Source organism: Tamandua tetradactyla, chromosome 2 (assembly GCF_023851605.1).
Source record: "Tamandua tetradactyla isolate mTamTet1 chromosome 2, mTamTet1.pri, whole genome shotgun sequence".
NCBI classification, from domain to species: Eukaryota; Metazoa; Chordata; class Mammalia; order Pilosa; family Myrmecophagidae; genus Tamandua; species Tamandua tetradactyla.
In genome coordinates this window covers 206,227,730-206,246,811 of record NC_135328.1, presented here as the reverse complement: position 1 = coordinate 206,246,811, position 19,082 = coordinate 206,227,730, and the positions used below count along the sequence as shown (strand labels likewise).

At 53.1% G+C, this 19,082-nt stretch overlaps 1 protein-coding gene across 2 annotated transcripts; it reads left to right on the top strand.

Annotated features, from left to right (window-relative positions):
• Positions 1-6,613: 6,613 nt before the first annotated feature.
• PLA2G2F (phospholipase A2 group IIF) lies at positions 6,614-14,715 on the top strand. 2 transcript variants are annotated; one of them, XM_077151031.1, is made up of 5 exons: positions 6,614-6,852; positions 7,461-7,513; positions 10,409-10,553; positions 11,409-11,518; positions 13,724-14,715. In XM_077151031.1, exons 1-5 carry the CDS (start codon positions 6,734-6,736, stop codon positions 13,948-13,950), a joined length of 654 nt encoding a protein of 217 aa, XP_077007146.1. In that variant the 5' UTR covers positions 6,614-6,733; the 3' UTR covers positions 13,951-14,715. The 2 variants fall into 2 exon arrangements, with proteins under 2 accessions (XP_077007146.1, XP_077007143.1); XM_077151028.1 differs by having other exon boundaries at positions 11,323-11,518.
• The last annotated feature ends 4,367 nt before the right edge of the window (positions 14,716-19,082 follow it).

The following is a 19,082-nucleotide window of genomic DNA, read 5'->3' as shown; positions in this document are numbered from 1 at the left end:
AATATTTTCTTCCAGTCTGTAACTTGTCTTCTCATTCTCATAGCAGGACCTTTCAAAGAGCAGAAGTTTAATTTTAATGAAGTCCAATTTCTTTCTTTCTTATAGATTGTGCTTTTGGTGCCATAATAAGAAATCTTTGCCTAATGCAAGGTCACAAAGGTTTCCTCCTCTGCCTTATTCTACACATTTTACAGTTGGCTTTGCATCTAGGTCTATGAGCCATTTTGTAAAGCTTATTGGGATATAATTTTCAGAACATACCTTCACCCATTTCAAGTGCGCATTTCAACATTTGTTGTATATTCACAGAGATTTGCAACATCACTACAATCCAATTTTAGAACATTTTTGGAATTTCCCCCCAAATATCCTGCCCATTAACAGTCACCCTTGATCTTCTCTGCTTCTATAGATTTGCTTATTTTAGACATTTCATCCAAGTGGAATTTTACAACATATGGCCTTTCGTGACTGGCTTCTTTCATTTACATGATGTTGTCAAGATTTATCCATGTTGCAGCAGGTATCCGTATTTCATTTCTTTCCATGGGTGAATAGGATTCCATGGTATTATTCCACATTTTACAGATCTCTTCATCAACTGATGGATGTTTGACTTTTTCCCACTGTAGACTATTGTTAAAGATGCGTCTATGAATATTTGCATACAAATGTTTGTGCGGACTAGGTTTTCCTCTCTTGGGTAAACATCTAGAGGTAGAATTGCGGGGTCATGTGGTAACTCCATGTTTAACCATTTGAGGAACTGCCAAACAGTTTTCCAAAATGGCTGCACTATTTTACGTTCCCACCAGCAATGTCTGAGGAAACGCTAACTTCGTCACATCCTCACCAATACTTGCTGATTGTCTTATTTTTTTGTTTGTTTGATATGGCCGTCCCAATGGGTGTGAAGTAATACCTTATTGTGGTTTTTATTTGTGTTTCCCTAATGACTAATGATGTTGAGCATCTTTTCATGTGCTTATTGGCCATTTGTATATCTTCTTTGGAGAAATGTCTATTCAAATCCTTTTCCCAATTTAAAAATTGGGTTATTAACTTTTAAAAAAACCCATCTTATTTAGTAACATACATACAACCTAAAATTGTGCCCTCCAACCACATTCATATACATAATTCGGTGGTGTTAACTACATTCACAGTGTGGTGTTACCATCACCAGGATTACTAACTTTTTATTGCTGACCCGTAAGAATTCTTTACATATACTCTAGATACAGTCTCTTATCAGATACATGATTTACACATATGTGTCCCCATTCTGTGGGGTTTTTTTTTCATTTTCTTGATGGTATAGCTTGCAGTACAAAAGTTTTACATTTTGACAAAGTCTAGTTTATCTGGTTTTGTTATATTTTGGGCCATAGTATCTAAGAAACCATTGCCCAATGCAAAGTGATGAAGATCTACTCCTGTGTTTGCTTCTAAGAGCTTAATAGGTTTAGCTCTTACATTTAGGTCTATCATTTTTTTTTCCATTGTTATTTTGAGTTAACTTTTACGTATGTTGTAAGGAAGATACCAACTCCATTCCTTTGCATGTGGACATCCAGTTGTCCCAGCACCATTTGTTGAAAAGAGAATTCTTTCTATAGTTAATTATCTTGGCACCCTTGTTGAACCATGATCTATTTTGAGTTAATGTGTGTATTTGGTATGAGGTCTGTTTTGGCTTGTTAAAGCAATATACCAGAAATGGGCTGCAATACGCCAGAAATGGGCTGGCTTTTAACACTGGGGATTTATTAGCTGACAAGTTAACATTCTAAGGCTGTGAAAATGTCCAAATTGAGGCACCAACTGGACAATACTTCTTTCTGAAGAAAGACTGCTGGCAATCCGGACTCCACTGTCACATGACCAGGCACATATTGGCATCTGCTGGTTCTTCTCTCCCAGGTTTTGTTGCTTCCAGCTTCCACCTTCAGTGGCTTCCTATCTCAGCTTCTGTGAGTGTGTCCTAGTCTCTCAGTGTCTCTGTTTTTTTTGGGGGGGGGGGGGTTCTGTGCGTCCTTTATCCTCTTATAAAGAATTCCAGTAGGAGGATTAAGACCTACCTTGAATGACGTGAGTCATATCTCAATTGACAAAATCTAACCACAAAGGCCACACTTAATAGGTCTGCACCCACAGGAATGGGTTAAAAGAACATGGCATTTTCTGGGTGACGTAACAACTTCCAACTAACACAGAGGTCTGAATTAATTTTTTTTCATATAGATAGCCAATTGTTCCAGCACCATTGTTGAAAAGAATATTCTTTCTCCCCTGAATTTCCTTTGCTTCTTTGTCAGAAATAAATTGGCTATAGGTATAATTCTGGGTTATATATTGTCTCATTCATCTATTTATCTATCTTTATGCTAGTATCACACTTTCTTGACTACAGTACCTTTATAAGCCTTGAAATCAGGTTGTGTGAGACCTCCAACTTTGTTCTTTTTCAAAATTAATTTGGTTATTCTATGTCCTTTTCATTTCCATTTGAATTTTAGATCAGCTTGTCAATGGTGACAAGAAAATTGTTAGGATTTTCATTGAGATTGCATTGACTCTACAGAGCAAAGTGGGGAGAACTGACATCTTAACAATCTTGACCCTTCTGATTCATGAACATGGCACATCCCTCCTTTTATTTAACTCCCCCTTGATTCTCTGAACATTGCTTTGTAGTTTTCAATGTGCAAGTCTTGGATATTTTTGTCAGATTTATGTCTATTTCATATTTGTGTGTGTGTATTTAACACTTTTTGGTGTTATTGTAAATGTATTTTTTTTCCTATTCCAATATCCGATTGTTCATTGGTAGTATATAGAAGTATGATAGAACTTTTAAAATATTTTAATCTTATATCCTACAACCTTATTAAACTCTTTTATTAGTTTTAGTAGCTTTTTTTGTAGATTTTATACATGGATGACCATGTTGTTTATGATAAGAGAGTCTTACATCTTCCTTTCCAATCTATCTGATACCTTATATTCCTTTTTCTTGCCTTAAAGTACAAGTTAAAACATCCAGCACAATATTGAGGAGAAGTAGTGACAGTGAACATCCTTGGCTTTGCCCCTAATCTTGGGTGAAAGCATTCAGTCTTTTACCATTAAGTATGATGTTAGCTGTGGGGTTTTTTTGCAAACGTCCTTTTTCAGGTTGAGGAAGTTCCCTTCTATTTCAGTGTGCTGGCAGTTCTATCAAGAATGAATGTTGGATTTTGCCAATTTTTTGTGCACCTATTGAGATGATCATGTGGTTTTTCCTCTTTAGTCTGTTAATATGGTGTATTAATTACATAGACTGATTTTTTTAATGTTAAAATTAACCTTGCATTCCTGGGATAGCTCCATTTGGTCATGGTATAGTTTCCCTTTAATATATTGTTGGATTCTATCTGCAAAACTTTTGTTAAGAATTTTTGCATCTATGTTCATGAGGGGCATTCATCTGTAGTTTTCTTGTAATGTCTTTGATTTGGGTATCAGAGTAATAATGACTTAACAGAATGAGTTTGGAAGGACTTATTCCCTTTCAATTTTCCACAAGAATTTGTGTGTAATTGCTATTATTTCCTCCTTTTTGAATTCACCAGTGAAACCATCCAGACCTGGAGTTTCTACATAGTGTCGAAAGGCAAATCAGAGTTAAGTTTGCGAATTATAGCATTTTATCCGGGACACCAAAAGTTTTTCTGCAACAAGAAAGCTAGATCAGGGCGGGCCACGGTGGCTCAGCTGCAGAGCTCTCTCGCCTGCCATGCGGAAGACCTGGGCTTGATTCCCAGTGCCTGCCCATGCAAAAAAACAAAGGAAAGAAAGCCAGATCACTTGTAAAAGCAGCTTCAAGCTTCTGGGATGGCAAGTGATTTTTTAAAAAGGATAAAAATAAAATTAGCTTGACTCGTATTGATGGGGGGTTTGTCCATCTCAGAGAGGGCAGGCAGGCTTTATTTTGTGTTGGGTCAAACATAATGAGCTAGGGGCCTGATTGACTATTTGGGTTGGCCACCTTGCTGGAATTTCAAATTTTAAGAGTTATCAAGGGGAAACTCAAGAGGGAGTTCAAAGAGGAAGTAGGGCATGGGGTGTTTTTTCCTTTTTTAAATTTTTTTGGCTCCGAGGAGTCCCCAGGTTTTCCCTGTATAATTTTATCAGTGGGAAGATTTTTAAATACAGAGTCAAATTCTTTAATAGATATAGGGCTAGTTGAAATTACAGGAACTTTGATAATTTATGTCTGTCAGGGAATTTGTCCAGTTCATCTTAGGGATCAAATGTATTGCCTTAGATATATCTTAATACAAAAAAAAAAAGATAAGAAAATAAAGACCAGCAATTATTTTACTATTTGAAGATAACCATTACTAAGATTTTGCTGCATATCCTTCCAGGTAATTTTTATACATGTCAACACCACCCTTTTTGAAAACAAAACAAAATTGCTATTACTCTGTTTATAGAGGTTTGCTTTTTATTTTTTCACTTTCCATCACAACATGAATTTTCCCCCAGATGATCAAATACTCTTTGTAAACATGATTATGAGGAAATGGCTAATAATATGCTCAACTAATCCCCTAACCTAAGTTGTATCTGATTTTTTGGGGCCATCGTAAATAATGTCACAATCAGCATCCTTTGCCACCTGTCTCTAGGAACAGCTCAGGTTTGGACCCGGGTGTACAGTCCCAGAGTGGAATTACTGGGTCGACCGGTTTCCTATCAACGACATCCTTACTGAACAGCCTCTGCTTAGTAGGGGGAGGGCCAAGGAGGGAAGAGCCCGTCCTCTGCCTCAGAGATTCACCCTCTGCGAGGACCCGTCCGCCCTCTGCGGGAAGGCAGGAGGGGAAAGTGGCCACGAGCTGTGCAGGGGCTCTGGGGCCCCCTGCCCTTGCCTGTCGTCCCCAACATGTCTGGAAATGGCTCTCAGCTGGCTGGAGGCTGTCTCTTCCGTGTGTGGAGAGTTCTGCTCCCTTGGGAGTGCTTTGATATCATTAAGAGGCGTGTGACGGGTGGGCCACGGTGGCTCAGCAGGCAGGAACGCTTGCCTATGATGCCAGAGGACCCAGGTTCGATGTAAAAAAAAAGAAAAAAGAAGAAGCGTGTGCCTCTGTCAGGGGCGGAAAAGTGAAGCCCAGCTTTATGCAGCCAGGAGAAGAACGCAGCCCCTCATTCTCACATGGCACGCAGCCCTCAGGGAGGCCCCAGTCTGAAGGGGCAGACACAGGCCCTGTCTCTTGGGGGAGCATCTGGGCTTTTGGGGGAACCCTGTTCTCCAGGAGCCCCAGTCTGAAGCGTCATGATCCACAAGCCAAATAATATATATACAGGTACTTAGAAAGGAATGCATAACTGAGTGCAAATTAATACCTCCCCATGTAGGGATGTGTTGCTGTGAGTGGATGGTGTTTATCCAGGAGACCCTCCTGGGAAGGGGAGGGACCTGGATCCACAAGAAGTTGGGCAGGGGAAGCCCAGGACTGGGGGAAAGAGAGAATGACATGCAAAGCTGGGAGTAGGAAGTCATGCGGGCTTGGTGTAACCAGAAGAGGAAGTTGGCAAAGCTAGGGATAGGAAAGGAAGCCCTGGGGTGGGGTCGGGGGGGCACCTCTGTCCCTTGTCAGCCACTCTGGGGAAGCTGAGAGAGAAAAGTCAATGGGAAAATGAAGGATTATTTGGAGCTCCAAATTCCAAGGTTGCTCTTCCCCACACCCACCATCTGCACTCACCTCCAGGCTGGGGAAAGGGTCTCTGCTTGGTAACAGTCAGACCTTTCGCTGGGCTCTTTCCACATGCCAGACCTTTTCATGAGCTCTGTCATCCATCAGGGCTGACCGCTCTCAGCAGAGACCAGAGGCCAGGGAGGGGCTCTCTCTTGCCCAAGTTCTCACAGCGAGAAGTGCAGGATTGGAACCCATATCAGGTCCTCAAACCTCCAGCCCAAGCCAGCAAGGCCAAGGCCTGCGCAGGGTCCCAGGGTCTCTCCCACATGCTGGGCCCCCCGCCAGCTACTCCCCTACAAGAGGCCAATGGCCCTGACCCCAGGCCATGAGGCTCTCAGCCAGAGGTGGTTTTGTCCCCCAAGAGGACATTTGGAAGTGACATTTCTGGTCGCACAGCTGGGGAGGGGGTGTCCCTGGGTGGCGGGGAGGCCAGGAAGGCCGTGCACATCCTCTGGTGCCCAGGAAGCTCCCTACCAGAGGGTCACCCGGCCCAGCAGAGGTGGGCCAAGCAGGGTTGTCCTTCCAGGTGTGAGTGGGGGAGGGGACTTCCTGCAGGTGTCTGTACCCCTTCCAGATATGGGCAGAGTGCTGTCTCTAGATTTGGGATTAAATCTTTTCCAGACGTAGAAGGACTCCTTCTAACGTGGGTGAGTCACACGCAAGGGCCTCCTTTCAGATGTGTGGGGAGGGACCACCTCTTGGTCAGGTGCATAACCCCCCCACCCCCGCAGGCCTGAGCACATCCTGCAGGCCGTGGGTGGGGACTCTGCCAGCCCCCGGGGCAGGGAAGTGGCGGGGGCTGGGGGGAGGAGGAGGGGCCTCCTTTTTCTAGGGCATGTGTCACCTGTCTCCCGCCCCAGAGCACTGCCCAGGCACTACCCAGCCAGGCGTGTGGCAGTGTGAAGCTGGGGCCTGCTCCCTGCAGCTTTTGGAGCAGATTGCAGACCTTGCGAGCTCTATGTTACTGGCTCCCCAGAACCCAGAACATGGCAGATGGGGCCCAGGTCAACCCCAAAGGGTTCAGGAAGAAGGCGCTGGTTAGACACCCCTCCAGGTGGGGTGCCCCATGCTTCTGGGCCTTCTCTACTCAGAGAAGTTCCTCCAGGTATGTGCAGGCTGCCCTGGGATGGAATCTTACAAGGAAAGGGGCAGGATTGGGGGGTAGAGACAGTGGTTGCTAGGATTCATTTGTGCAGGGAAGAGAACTCTGATGCACTGCATGATGGGCTGAGATATGTCATGGCATTTTAAGTGAATCCTCATGGGGCACTCAAGGCCCAGAGAGGCTGAGGGATTTGCCCATAGTCACACAGCATTTTGGAAGCAGAGCTGGGACTGGAATCCAGGAACCCAGGCCTCATGGCTTCGGATTTAGGACCCAGTCCCAAGTTTGGAACACGTGGCTGTACCCCAGGATGTCCTGGTATGTGTTTGGAAGGGAGGTGGGTTCTGATCCGAGACAGCAGTGGGCTGTGAGCTTCTGCCTCACAAGCTGACATGTGGAGGGGATTCTTGCTTAGGGTGAGGGGAAGGGGGCTCCCCACACCTTGTGCTCTGCTCTCCTGGGAAGGCAGGGAAGTGTTCACCACTGCGCTGGGATGGCAGTAACTGGGACATCTGGGACTGGTGTCGATGGCGCCTGAGGGGATCAGCAGGCCCACACTGCAGGGAGGGGAAGGGACAGACTCAGGATTTGGGTTTCTCCTCTCTCAGGTATAGCTTGGGTATAAAGAAGCTCTTCATCATCGCCCTCCTGGCTGGCATCCGTGAGTAAAGGCTCTGAAAGAGGCCCCTCCTTCTCCATCTCCTCTCCAGCCTTTCTCCCGGTACCTTGGGTGCCCTGGGTTCTGGTCCCATTGACCTGCAGTTGAGATCTTAGGCCAGTCATTTCCCCTCTCCGGGCCTCTGCTTCCTGCCAGCCCCTGCCGCTGCCTCCTCTCTTCTGGGACTGTTTACTCCTCCACCACTTGTAAACACGCCAGGTCCGCGGCATTTATGAGCCTCGGCAGGGCAGGGCCTGGAGCTGAGCATGCACTGTAAAATGGTGGTGTTTGCCGAGCATCCAGGTGTTTGTATAATAGGAGTGTGTGCTTGTAGACATGTAGATGTGAGCTAATGAGCATGCGTGTAGCTATTCCACGTGTCTATGTGTGTAGGTGTGTCTGAGCATATGGTGGTTTCTGTGACACAACAGTAAACTGTGTGTCAATGTTGGCCTACGAGTTGTGACCTATGTATGTCTGCTGTGTGAGTGTGTGGTGATCGTGGGGCTGGTCTCTCTCTAGAACATGTACATGAACGTAAAGGTGCATATATTCACGTGTAAGCGTGTAGGTAGGAGTGAGTGCAAATGTGTGTGTGTGCAAGAAGGCGATGGAGAAGGTCTTAAGGACTCCTCACCCAGGGCACAGCCACTCTGCGGTGTCGGGGTGACACAATCTGGCCCTGCCGCGCATCGGATGTTGAGGTGGCAGGTGACTCCGGTGCGTGGAATGCACACTGAGCCCGCATCGGCTTTCCTTCCAGCCCGTGCAATTTTGCCCGAATACAGCCTGGTTTGAGTGGGGAAAGAAATGCCAGAAACACTTGAGTTCAGCCCAAAGCACTGGCTGGGGACAGGATACTTACCTGACCACAGACTTTCTTTTGCTTGGAGTTTGAGTGTGGGTGGGGCCTCAGCTTCAGGTTGCTGATTCTTCCCTGGGAAACATCTGACCAGCTTTAGGGGGTCGGGGGTGGGAGAGGAGGACAGGATGTTCCAGACATCAAGTCCCTCCCCCAGGCGCTACCTGGCCCAGGTGCTCTAACACATGAGTTCACTTAAACTGCCCAGGTGCTCGGCCAGGGGCAGGCCAGTATCCCAGTCCGTGGGTTTGGAGATTGAGGTCAACGAGTTAAGGACCTGCCCAACATCCCACGGCGCTAACTGATAAACCTGTTTTCACATTCAGCTCTGTTTGACTCAGGCCGCTTTGCACACACACACGTTACCCCTTGAGAAGAAACCAGCAAAGCAGTGGGGGGTGGGGTGGGGGGGTGCACCATCCTGGCTGCTTTCACAACTCTCCATCTAACAGCCATTTCAGGTCAAATGTATATATGTATTTGATGTTCAGGAACCTGAGGCTCAGGCCCCCCGGAGGATCGGATGCAGGGTCTTCTCTCTCCTGGTCCGGACCCCACCCTGACCTGCCCATAATTTTAAGCCATGCTCTTTAACAGCGCCTTTCATTTCTCCCCATTCTTCCGAGTTCCTGCTCCTTTGCTCCTTATTCTCTGTAGTGACGAAAAGAGCCAGGAAGTCCCGGGAGGCGGGCCACCCTCGGAAGCGGGAGGTGGCCTTACGGAAGGGGTGAGGGTCTGGTGCGGGCAGCCCCTGGCTGGACACCGGCTGCTTGAACTTTCGAGTCCGGGATTGCTGTTCCTGTCCCCCAGAGGAGAAAGCCGAGCCCCAGGGAGCTGTAGGGAGCGGCCTGGGTCCGACTCCAAAGTCTGTGCCCTTCCCACTGGGGTCCCCTGAGGTGGCGGGCGCGGAGGTGTTGGATCACCAGGCCTCGAGAAGCAAGTACACGGGCTCTTACTTGTCCAGGCTCTGTAACCTGGGGCCAACCTTGACCTGCCCCAGCCTGTTTCCCCCTCTATAAAAGGGGGGCAGAGCGGCTCTCCTGCTCATGCGAGGGTGGCTTCGTCAGGTGACGGCCTGAAGCTACAGACACCGTGCACGGACTTGGCACGGAGTAGGCGAGGATGCGGAGGCACCCGCAGCTCAGAGAGCCCAGCCAGGGGGAGAGCCAGAGGAGCGGGGGGAGAGCAGAGGGGCACGATGATGCTGGGGACACAGTGATGGGCTGGCAGGTGCCATGAAGCTCATGTGGCTGGTACAAGAAGTGAAGTTGCACTATCGCTTCCTGTGAGACACAGACAAAGAGAAACGGAGCAAGTGCGTGTGAGAGTATGAGTGTATATGAGCATGTGTATGTGTGAATGTGCAAGTGGGTGTGCATGAGTGTGTGTGCAAGTGTTTCTGTGGGTGGGTGTGAGTGTGTGCTTGAGTGTGTCACACCCTGCCCAACCCAGCCCCCAGCAGCCCACTTCCAACCACCAGTGCATTTCAGCCCTCAACACGTATTTCCATTAAATGGTCAGAGCACCACATTACTTCTGGATTATTCCTTAGATGGTCCAGTCCCATGACCATGGTGGGACCACGGTGTGCCTGCTAGGGGCAGACATGCCAGATCAGGCAGGGGAAGGAAGGGCCCAGAATCCAATCGCTATTGCTCAGATGGGCACTTGGCGTTTGCGAAGCCCCTCACGGCTTACCAGGCACCTTCCACCCTGCCTGGGTCCCAATTTGCCAATGTGACCTTGGGCGAGTTATGCAAGTGCTTTGGGCCTCTGTCCCCACATCAGTAAAATGAGGCTGATCATGATGAGACAGGGCTGCAGCAGTCGGTGAGTCAGCGCGCAGGGCAGGGCCTGGCACACAGCAAGTTCTAGTGAATGTCAACTTTTACAGTGACTTTCCCCGGGCTGGGAAGGCATAATGTCAGAACACGAGCACCGCACGACACTGGGTACTGGATGGGATCCTCCTTTCCTCGCCGCCCGCTGGGGGTGGGTGCTCGTGGCAGCCTCGCCCGCCCCTGGTTCTCTTGCAGTCCTGACCGCGGCCCAGGGCAGCCTGCTCAACCTCAAGGCCATGGTGGAGGCCATCACCGGGAGGAGCGCCATCCTGTCCTTCGTGGGTTACGGCTGCTACTGCGGGCTGGGGGGGCGTGGCCTGCCCATGGATGAGGTGGACTGGTAGGTGCAGGTGGCCGGGGCCCTGTGGGGAGCCGGGGGTGGGCAGCAGGAGGGGAGCCGGATCTCCATTTCTGAAAGGATGAGGCTTATTTGATGAGTTAGAGGCCAGGAGCCTGACCTTTGACTTGTGACCTCCCCAACGGTTTTAGCGGCTTTCTGTCGTTGAAGGCATTCGAACTTCCTTTCTGACCTTGACCTGACCCAAAATTCACATAAGAGTAGCAGGTCACAGTGAAAACTCTACGAAGTCCAGGGCTGTGACTTCACCCGCTCAGACTGGATCTCCCTCCACCAGGCTGGGAGTTCCCAGAAGGCACGGCTTGTCTGGGCCCCTCTCCCCACCAGCAGCCAGCCCAAAGTCTGGTATCACTGTGAGCTTAATGAATGCATGTTGACCGATTGACTTCGCTCCACCAGGAGTGATGGGGACAGCCCTGTGCATTTGCTCTATCTCCTCGTGCCCCTAATCCCCACTCAACCCTCCAGACCTTTGCCCCTCCATGGCCACCACACACAGCCAGGTAGAGCTCTGGATGGAGTCGGCGCTCCTCCAGCATGGACGCAGCTCCCTCCCTCCCAGCTGGACCACAGTGCCGGACCACCAGAACCTCCTGGAGCTGCCCCTAGGGACCCAAGGGGGGAAGCTGGGATCCCTGGGGATAGGACAAAGGGGCAAAATTGTGGACAAAGCATCTGGGTGTTGGTCCCAATTCTGCCACTGCCTGGCTGTGTGTCCTTGGGCAAGTAGCTGTCCCTCTCTTGGCCTTAGTCTCCAGGTCCAACCGGAGAGGGACTGCCCTTGGGAGATGGGGCTAGCCTGGCCAAGCCTGCCTGCTCTCTTGGGCCTGCCTGTAGGTGCTGCCACGCCCACGACTGCTGCTACCAGAAGCTCTTTGACGAGGGCTGCCACCCCTATGTGGACAACTATGCGTACACCATCCAGAACAATACAACCATCACCTGCCGTGAGTGCGACCCCTGCCGGCCAGGCCCCGCATAAAACACAGGGTGCCCGGTAAAATGTGAATTTCAGATAAACACCAAGTAGCGTGTCAATATAAGTATGTCTTAAATCTTGCCTGAGACATACTTATACTAAAAAGCCAATGTTAGTATAAAAGTCATTGGTATTAATATAAAATTAAGAATTAGTATAATAGGTACGTCCTAGGAAATCTTCGGTATAGCTTTATACTGAAACATTTATTGTTTATCTGAAATTCAAGTTTTTAACCTGCATCCTGTTGTTGTTTTGGTTTGGTTTAGATTTGCTAACTCTGACAACCCTGCCTTGGGGCTCCAGCAGACCTCCCTGATGGGTTCTGATCCCCAAGCCTGGAACTGGCATTCTGGTCTCCAATCTCCACAATTCTTACGCGTTGTTTAGGGAGTGGTTCTGAGTCAGTGGGTCTGGGTGGGGCCCGGGAATCTACATTTATGATCAGAATCCAGGTGATCGCGAGATGCCTTTTTTGGGAGCCAGACTTGGTGAAATGCTGGCCTGGGAGTCGGGAGACCCTGTTCTGAACCCAGGCTCACCATCAGCTCCTCACAGCACAGCCCTGGGCAAGCTCCTTACCCCACCTGGCCTCAGTTTCCTTCCAGGTACCTCGAACAGTTTGGATCAGAGCAGATGCCTTCCCTTCCGGTTCTGTCACTGGGGCCCCTCCAGAAAAGGTGGCCCCACCCCCGGGCACACCATGTTCCCGGCAATTCCGGTGTCAGAGCCAGGCCTGGAGAAGTTCCCTCTGTTTACGATGAACTCGCCATGGCCACTCCCCAGCTGAGGACATGGTGTGAGGAGCTGGCATCCAAGCTAACAGGGGCCAGGGGTCTCTGCCCAGTCCTTCTCGGGTCCCTCCCTTGGGCAGATAAGATGCTGCCCCCTGCCCCCGGCCCAGCCCCATGGACTACAGGGCCCTCTGCCTTCTTGTCTTAACCAGGCTTTGCAAGTTGTTCCTTATGAATAGCTCACAGCCCTGCCAGCTTTGCAAAGATGCCCGTGTCTCCTGCAATCTGGGAGGCTGGTGGGGAACCAGGCACATTTGGGGTTCCTTGGGAGCCCAGAGCTCTGGGATCCTTCTGTTCTGCTGTTCAAATATGGGGTGCAGGGGCCACTTTGAGAGGGAGGAGCCCCTCATTAAATGGCTTTGAGGAGAGGCACACATCCCTTCCTGTCCCTGGAAGGCAATAGACTGACCTATAGCGGTGGTTTTCACACGGGGTTCCAGAGGTTCCTGGGGTCCCAGGGTCTGCGAGTGGGGAGGCAGGTGAGGGCGTGTGCCTAGATGCCCAGCAGGCTCTTTAATGTATTCTAAATACTAGGCAGCTTCTCCTTCTGCTGTTTGATGTATCCATCTTCTGCAAAGAGGTTCATTTTAGAGAAAGGCTTCTGTTGATGGAAGATTTAAAAAGTTTGCCAACCATAGTCAGTGGTTCTCAAAGTGTGTTCCCTGGACCAGCAACAGGAACTTGTAAGAAATGCAAATTATCAGGTCCCACTCAGACCACTGAATCTGAAGCCCAGGGGAGTCCAGCAATCTGTGTCTTCACCAGCCCTCCTGCTGATTCTGATGCACACTCAAGGATGAGAACCGCTGGACTAGATGGTTTCTGAAGGCTAATAAAAACAATAATGAATAACTAACATCAGTAGCAGCAGCAGTTCCCATGAATTAGGGATTTGCTATGTGCTAGGCATTGAGCTAAGCTCTTTACCAGCATTTTCTCACTCAATCCTTATTCAACCCCAGGACGGGGACTCTGAGATTCCGTGAGTGAAGGGGGGAGGCAGGGACAACAGGAAGGAACTGGCCTTGGGGAGACATGGTCCTGACACCTGAGTTTCTGTCCCAGCCCCCGAAGGCTTAGGCAAGCCTCTCTCCCCCTTTCTGGGCCTCAGTTTCCCCAACCATACCACGACCGTGCTGGACTTCAGTGGCTCTCCAATTTTAGCCCACATCAGTGACCCAGGGGGCTTGCTGAGCTGAGTGCTGGACCCTGCCCTGGAGTCTCTGAGGGGGGAGGTCTGCAGGCGAGGCCGGTGCTGCCAGCGAAGGCCTCACGTTGAGAACTGTGGGGCCAGAGGAGCCTGTGCTCTCCCTCTCCCCCAAATCCCAGACAGGCCGCTGCCCTCTCACTTTGCTATCCTACCCCCCCACCCCCCATAGGCGAGCTCAACCAGACGGACTGTGACAAGCAGACGTGCGAGTGTGACAGGAGCGTGGTTCTCTGCCTCAAGAACCAGATGTACAAGGAGGAGCATCGCAACTACCTCAACCTCTACTGCCAGGGCCCCACGCCCAACTGCAGCATCTACGACCCGCCCCCCGGGGGGGGCCTGAAGCCACGGCTCCCTGGCGAGCCCCGCGCTTCCTTAGTACCCTCTGGGGTCTGAGAGGGAAGTGGGGAGAGGCCCTGGCTCCGTGGACCAGACCGAGGGAGGAGGCGTGCCGGTGGGGCCGAGGGGGGCTGAGGCTGCTCTGCTGCCTCCTCCCAGAAGCCCTCCAGTGACAGCCATGCCGGGCCGGACCCGGAGGACCCGGGGAGCTCGGCTGTGTCCTGCCGCTGTGCCTGGACTGGGCAGGAAGCCTGTGGCTTACTGGGTCTCACCTCAGTGCAGAGGGCAGGGCCTGAGGAAGAGGAGGCAGGGGGCCTCGCCACGGGCTTCACCTTGGCTTCCTCAGCCTGGATCTCAGGGCTGGGCCCTGGGGTTTTAGAGGCTCAGACCAGGTCTCCAGCACGGGCCCAAAGCTGGGGGTGCCACAAAGCCTGGGTTCTGGGGACCTGCTGGTTGCCCCATGGGATGAGTCAGGGTAACCTCTGCCTGGGGGTCCTTGTGGTTATCTGGAGCCCCACTAACAGAGCAGGTGGCCCCAGCCTGGACTTTGAGCTGGTCTGGGACTGCCACACCACTTTGGGTCCCGGCCCCAAGGTCCTGTCTCAGAGTAGCAGCCTCCCAAGGCCCGAAAGAACCAGGTCCACAGAGACGCTCCAGGGACACAGAGACTAAGATGGGCGTGACTCAAACACCCCAGCACACACAGATGATTCCAACCCCCACCCCAACCCAACAGAGGAGGCACTGGGCCTGCCCTGCCCCACTGAGCCACTCTGAGGGGCGCCCTGACCACACCGGGCGGGGGCGGCCCAGCCCTTCAGCCCCCAGCCCCTCCAGCCTCCAGCCCCCAGCCCTCTGGCCCCCTGTCCCTCCAGCCCCTCCAGCCTTCCAGCCCCTCCGGACCCCAGCCCCTCCGGCCCCCAGCCCTCTGGCCCCGTCCCTCCAGCCCCTCCAGCCTTCCAGCCCCTCCGGACTCCAGCCCCTCCGGCCCCCAGCCCTCTGGCCCCCAGCCCCTCCAGCCCCCAGCCCCTCCGGTCCCCAGCCCCCAGCCCTCTGGCCCCCTGCCCCTCCCTGGGGCTTCAGCTTCAGCAGTAGCCAGGACGTGGAGAGAAGTGCCCCAGGCCTCCGGGGAGGCGTCAGAGCCTCCTGAGCAGGGGGAGAGGCTGAGAGCTGCGTCTGGGGGGCCGCAGTCGGGGGGTATCATCTCCGTGAAGAGGGAGACAGGGATGGGAGGGAAAGGTTGGCGGCGGGGAGGCAGCGGGGAAGATTCTGGAAGGCAGGAGGGAGAAAGCAGGGTGGTGAAGAGGGAAGGGTGGGAGGGGAAATAGGAGAGGAGTGATATGGGGGAGGGTCAGGCGTCCAGAAAGGGTCTCTAAGCAAGAGAGGGGTGGACAGGATGGGCCGCAGGGGCCTCAGGGATGCAGGGCTCAGGTTTTGGGCCAGTGGGGTTGTGGGCAAGGGGAGGAGGCTTCAGCAGGGCCAGCCTTTCCTGACCACACCCCTCCCGCAGCACTGTCGTTTCTCCAGATGTACCTTCCCCGGTGCTTCCCGCCTCACCTGTGGCCCTCAGCAGCAGCAGCCGGCCCACCTCACAGCCGCTTTCGCCCTTGCCCAGTGGCAGCTCCGGGGACTCATGCAGGCCACACAGTGGCCCACCTGGACATGGCAGGCCCTGTGGACCACTGTCAGGGGGGAGGGGAAAGCAGGAAGGGCAAGGTCAAGCAGGGAGACCTGGGGGCAGAAACCTCACCCAGCGGCATCTTCTAGAACTCCAGCCTTGCAGCCCCGTGGACCGAGGATGAGGCTGCGGGCCGGATCAGCTGTCTCTGTGTGGGAGGAGGCCGCGGGGGCCTGGAGCTCCTCCACCAGCCGACCCCGGCCGCTGTGGGGTATGGGATCGCCGTGGGATCGCCATGGGGGATCCCTGCATTCCCGGGCCCCCACCTGCCCGGGCGCTGAGATTTCCCTCTTCTACCCTCACAGGGGCCCTGCTGGTTCCGGCCGGCCCACCCCTCTGAGTGGGAGCCCCACCAAGCCAGGGGTGGAGCTGGGATGGGACGTCAAGAGTCTCCCTGTAGCCATGACAGCAGAGGCCTTGGCCCTGCCCTGGCCCCCGGCCCGGCCTCAGGGAGCCCCTCCCCACGTGCCCAGCCGCCTTCTGAAAAGCAGACCAAAGAGCTGGGCTGAGATTCTGCTCCTAGAGAGAACCCCCATCTTACCCCAGACCCACAGGGTGATGCGGCCCCAGAGGCCTCCGCAGGGCGTGGCACCCCCTCCTCAAACAAATAAAGGCCTCCTGCCTCAGCTGCCTGCGGCGTCCTCCTTGGCAGGGCACCCCCTGGGCAGGCATCCGAGGGGCCGGTGCGTGGTGACTCACTCTGGGTCGGCAGCTCTGGGGACCGCAGGGTTCCCTGAGAGGCAGCAGCTGCCACGGCCCGAAGCCCCCGACCCCCTGGTTGGTTGCGAAGTGGACACTGCAGCACAGGCCACAGTTACTGGGCCAAGAGCTTCTCAGGCCTCAGTCTGTGCAATGCCCTCCCTCCACTCAGGCCTTTTCTGTCGAACAACTGAGGCCCAGGGAAGGGAAGCAACTTGCCGGAGTCAAGGCGGTCACGGTGTCTGACCTGGACCCACGCCTCCTCCCACCGCCGCAGCGTTGGCGCAGGCGGGGGGTGGGGGACGGCGTGTGACCAGGGTCCCGGAATCAGCCCACCTGTTCAGCCTCAGCTCTGAGAGAGCATATACCCTCATATCTCCCACCTGGGAACACAGCCCCGGGCTGAAGCCACAGGCTTGCTGGGCACCCAGGGAGATGGCAGGTGGGAAAGGGCTTGGGGTTCCGGAGGGGGCGGGAGCATTTTGTGATCCTTCATTTGGAGGGGCAGCTACCCATCAAGACTGAAAGTGGGGGCAGCGACAGCATGGCCACTTGAGAAGGCAGGGAAGGGAGGCGGCCGTGCTGCAGAGCCCGGGTCTCGGGCCTGGCCCACCATGCTATGGGTGCACCGTGACCGGAGCAGCTGCTGCGGGGCTCCCCAAAGCCACGGGACTTCCTGAGGCCATCGCAGGGGTGCTCTATGGGGGAAAGGGCGTGATGGAGCAGATGGGGGTCTGCTCACTGCACCCCCTCCCAACCTTCAGTGGAGCAGTTCTGCTTTTCCTCTATTATATATGGAGCTTCCACATGAGATTCTGTAAGAGAGATTCCTCAACTAAACCAAAACAAAAAAAAGTTTAAAGAAATCAGTTGCTTCCTTCATCAAGGACCTACACCACTGTCGCAGAGGCAGCAGGAGCGGCACTGGCTTGCAGGCAGAGACCACAAACCGGGCACAGCCTGGGCCGGCGGGCAGCCCACAGCCCAGGAGACATGAACTCAAGCCTCCACGCACAGTGCCACGCGGTGTCCTGGGGACACAGGGACAGGCTGTCTGCGGCAGAACCAGAGGGGACCCATCGGCAGGGACACCCCTGCTGAGGCTGAGGGATGAATGGAAGAAGGGGTGGAGCTGGCCTGGAGCATCTGGCCATTCCGTTGGAGGGGGTGAGGCGCAGGAGGAGGGGACACCACATTCTAGGAGAGGCTCTTCCTTCTAGAATATGGTGGTCTTTCCTCCCCTCGGCGGACCCCTCCCGAGTTAGTGGGTACCTCTTGAGCTAAGGCTTGAGGAGGGGGCTGGATTTGCTGCCCCCTGGCTCAGGGGCTGCTATCCCTGCCCAGACCTTAGTTTAGTCTTCTCCATCCTCAGGAGAATCACGACCCCTACCTTCCGCCCCCCAATGCTTCAGGCACTTGGTTGACCCTCCCGGGAGGGCTACCAGCTGTTTCACAGCGTGTGGGCGACCCCTGGTGGTCACTGCAGGTCACCACCGGCTCTTCTGCGTCTGCACCCAAAGTGGGGTCCTTCCCTGTTAAGGGACCCTGCGCCCCAGCCAGCAACGCCCAGGAGAACACGAGGGGACGATCAGCATCACTTATGCTATCATCTGACCATTGTCACCAACGCCACTTCTTGCCAACAGCAGTCACGAAAGCAATGCCCACAGCCTGGGTGGAACCTGACCCTGCCACGCACAGGCACAGCACGTCACCTCTCCCCTCTGTAATGTGTGGAAACCTGGCAGAAGTCACAGCTGTGGTTTAGCAAGGAAAGCTGCCCCCATGCATGTGGATGTGAGGGGAAGAGGGAGAGAAAGCAAAGGAGGCAACGAGGAAGGTTCAGGGCACTTAGCACTGCCAACCCACGGTCAGGCAGCTGCACCTTGCCCAGCCCTGGGCTCAGCCGAGCCCAGAAGCCGCTGCCTCCTGCACTGGGGATTTGACTATGAAGGCAGAGGGGTGCCCTTTCCTTCCCAGAGGTTGGCGCAGCCATGCCAGCTTTCTAAGAAGCAGCTGATGCTGACTGTGACAATAGGCAAAGTTCTGGAGAGAAATAAATGTGGCTCCTGGCTTCCCAACATCGGGAGGCAGGAGTGTGCCAGGCAAAGAAGAACCAACACATCAGCCCACCAGTGGCATCCTAGGCAGCCGTTCCTGGTCTGCCTGGGCACAGCTCCTGGATCTCAGGGGCCCAGTGCCCAAATAAGGAGAGCTGGATTTATTGAGCGCTTACTGCAATGCCGGGCACTGAGCTCAGAGCTGTGTGTGTCTGTGTGTTTACCCCATTTAACCCTTTTAACAACCCTATGAGTTGGGGCTATTAATAGCTTTGTTTATAAAATAAGGAAATAGAGGCCCAGCGAAGCCCAGTAACTGGGTCAAGCTCATACTACAGAAGCAGAATTTGAAGCCTGACCCCAGAGCATCCAGTCCATACCCCTCATTTTGAGAAAAGGACATTTAGAATCAGAAGACACAGTACAGGTATATGCATACCAGCCTTACCACATACTTGTTCCAAGCTACCTGTCCTCTTGGAGTCTCCATTTTCACCTGTGAAATGGAGATGAATTATCTCTGGTACAGCTCTGATGATCAGACAAGACAACAGATGAGAAGGAGTCTTGGGCAGGACCGGATGCTCTGCAAATATGATTTTTTATTATGAGAGGAGCCTAAGGCCCAGGATGAGGATGGGTTTCGGTGAAATCATCCTCCTTCCCACACCGTCCTCCTCCCCAGCCCCATCACTGGCCCGTCCTGTACCCTTCCAGCCCCATCCCTGCTTCACACCCAACTCCTTCCTGTC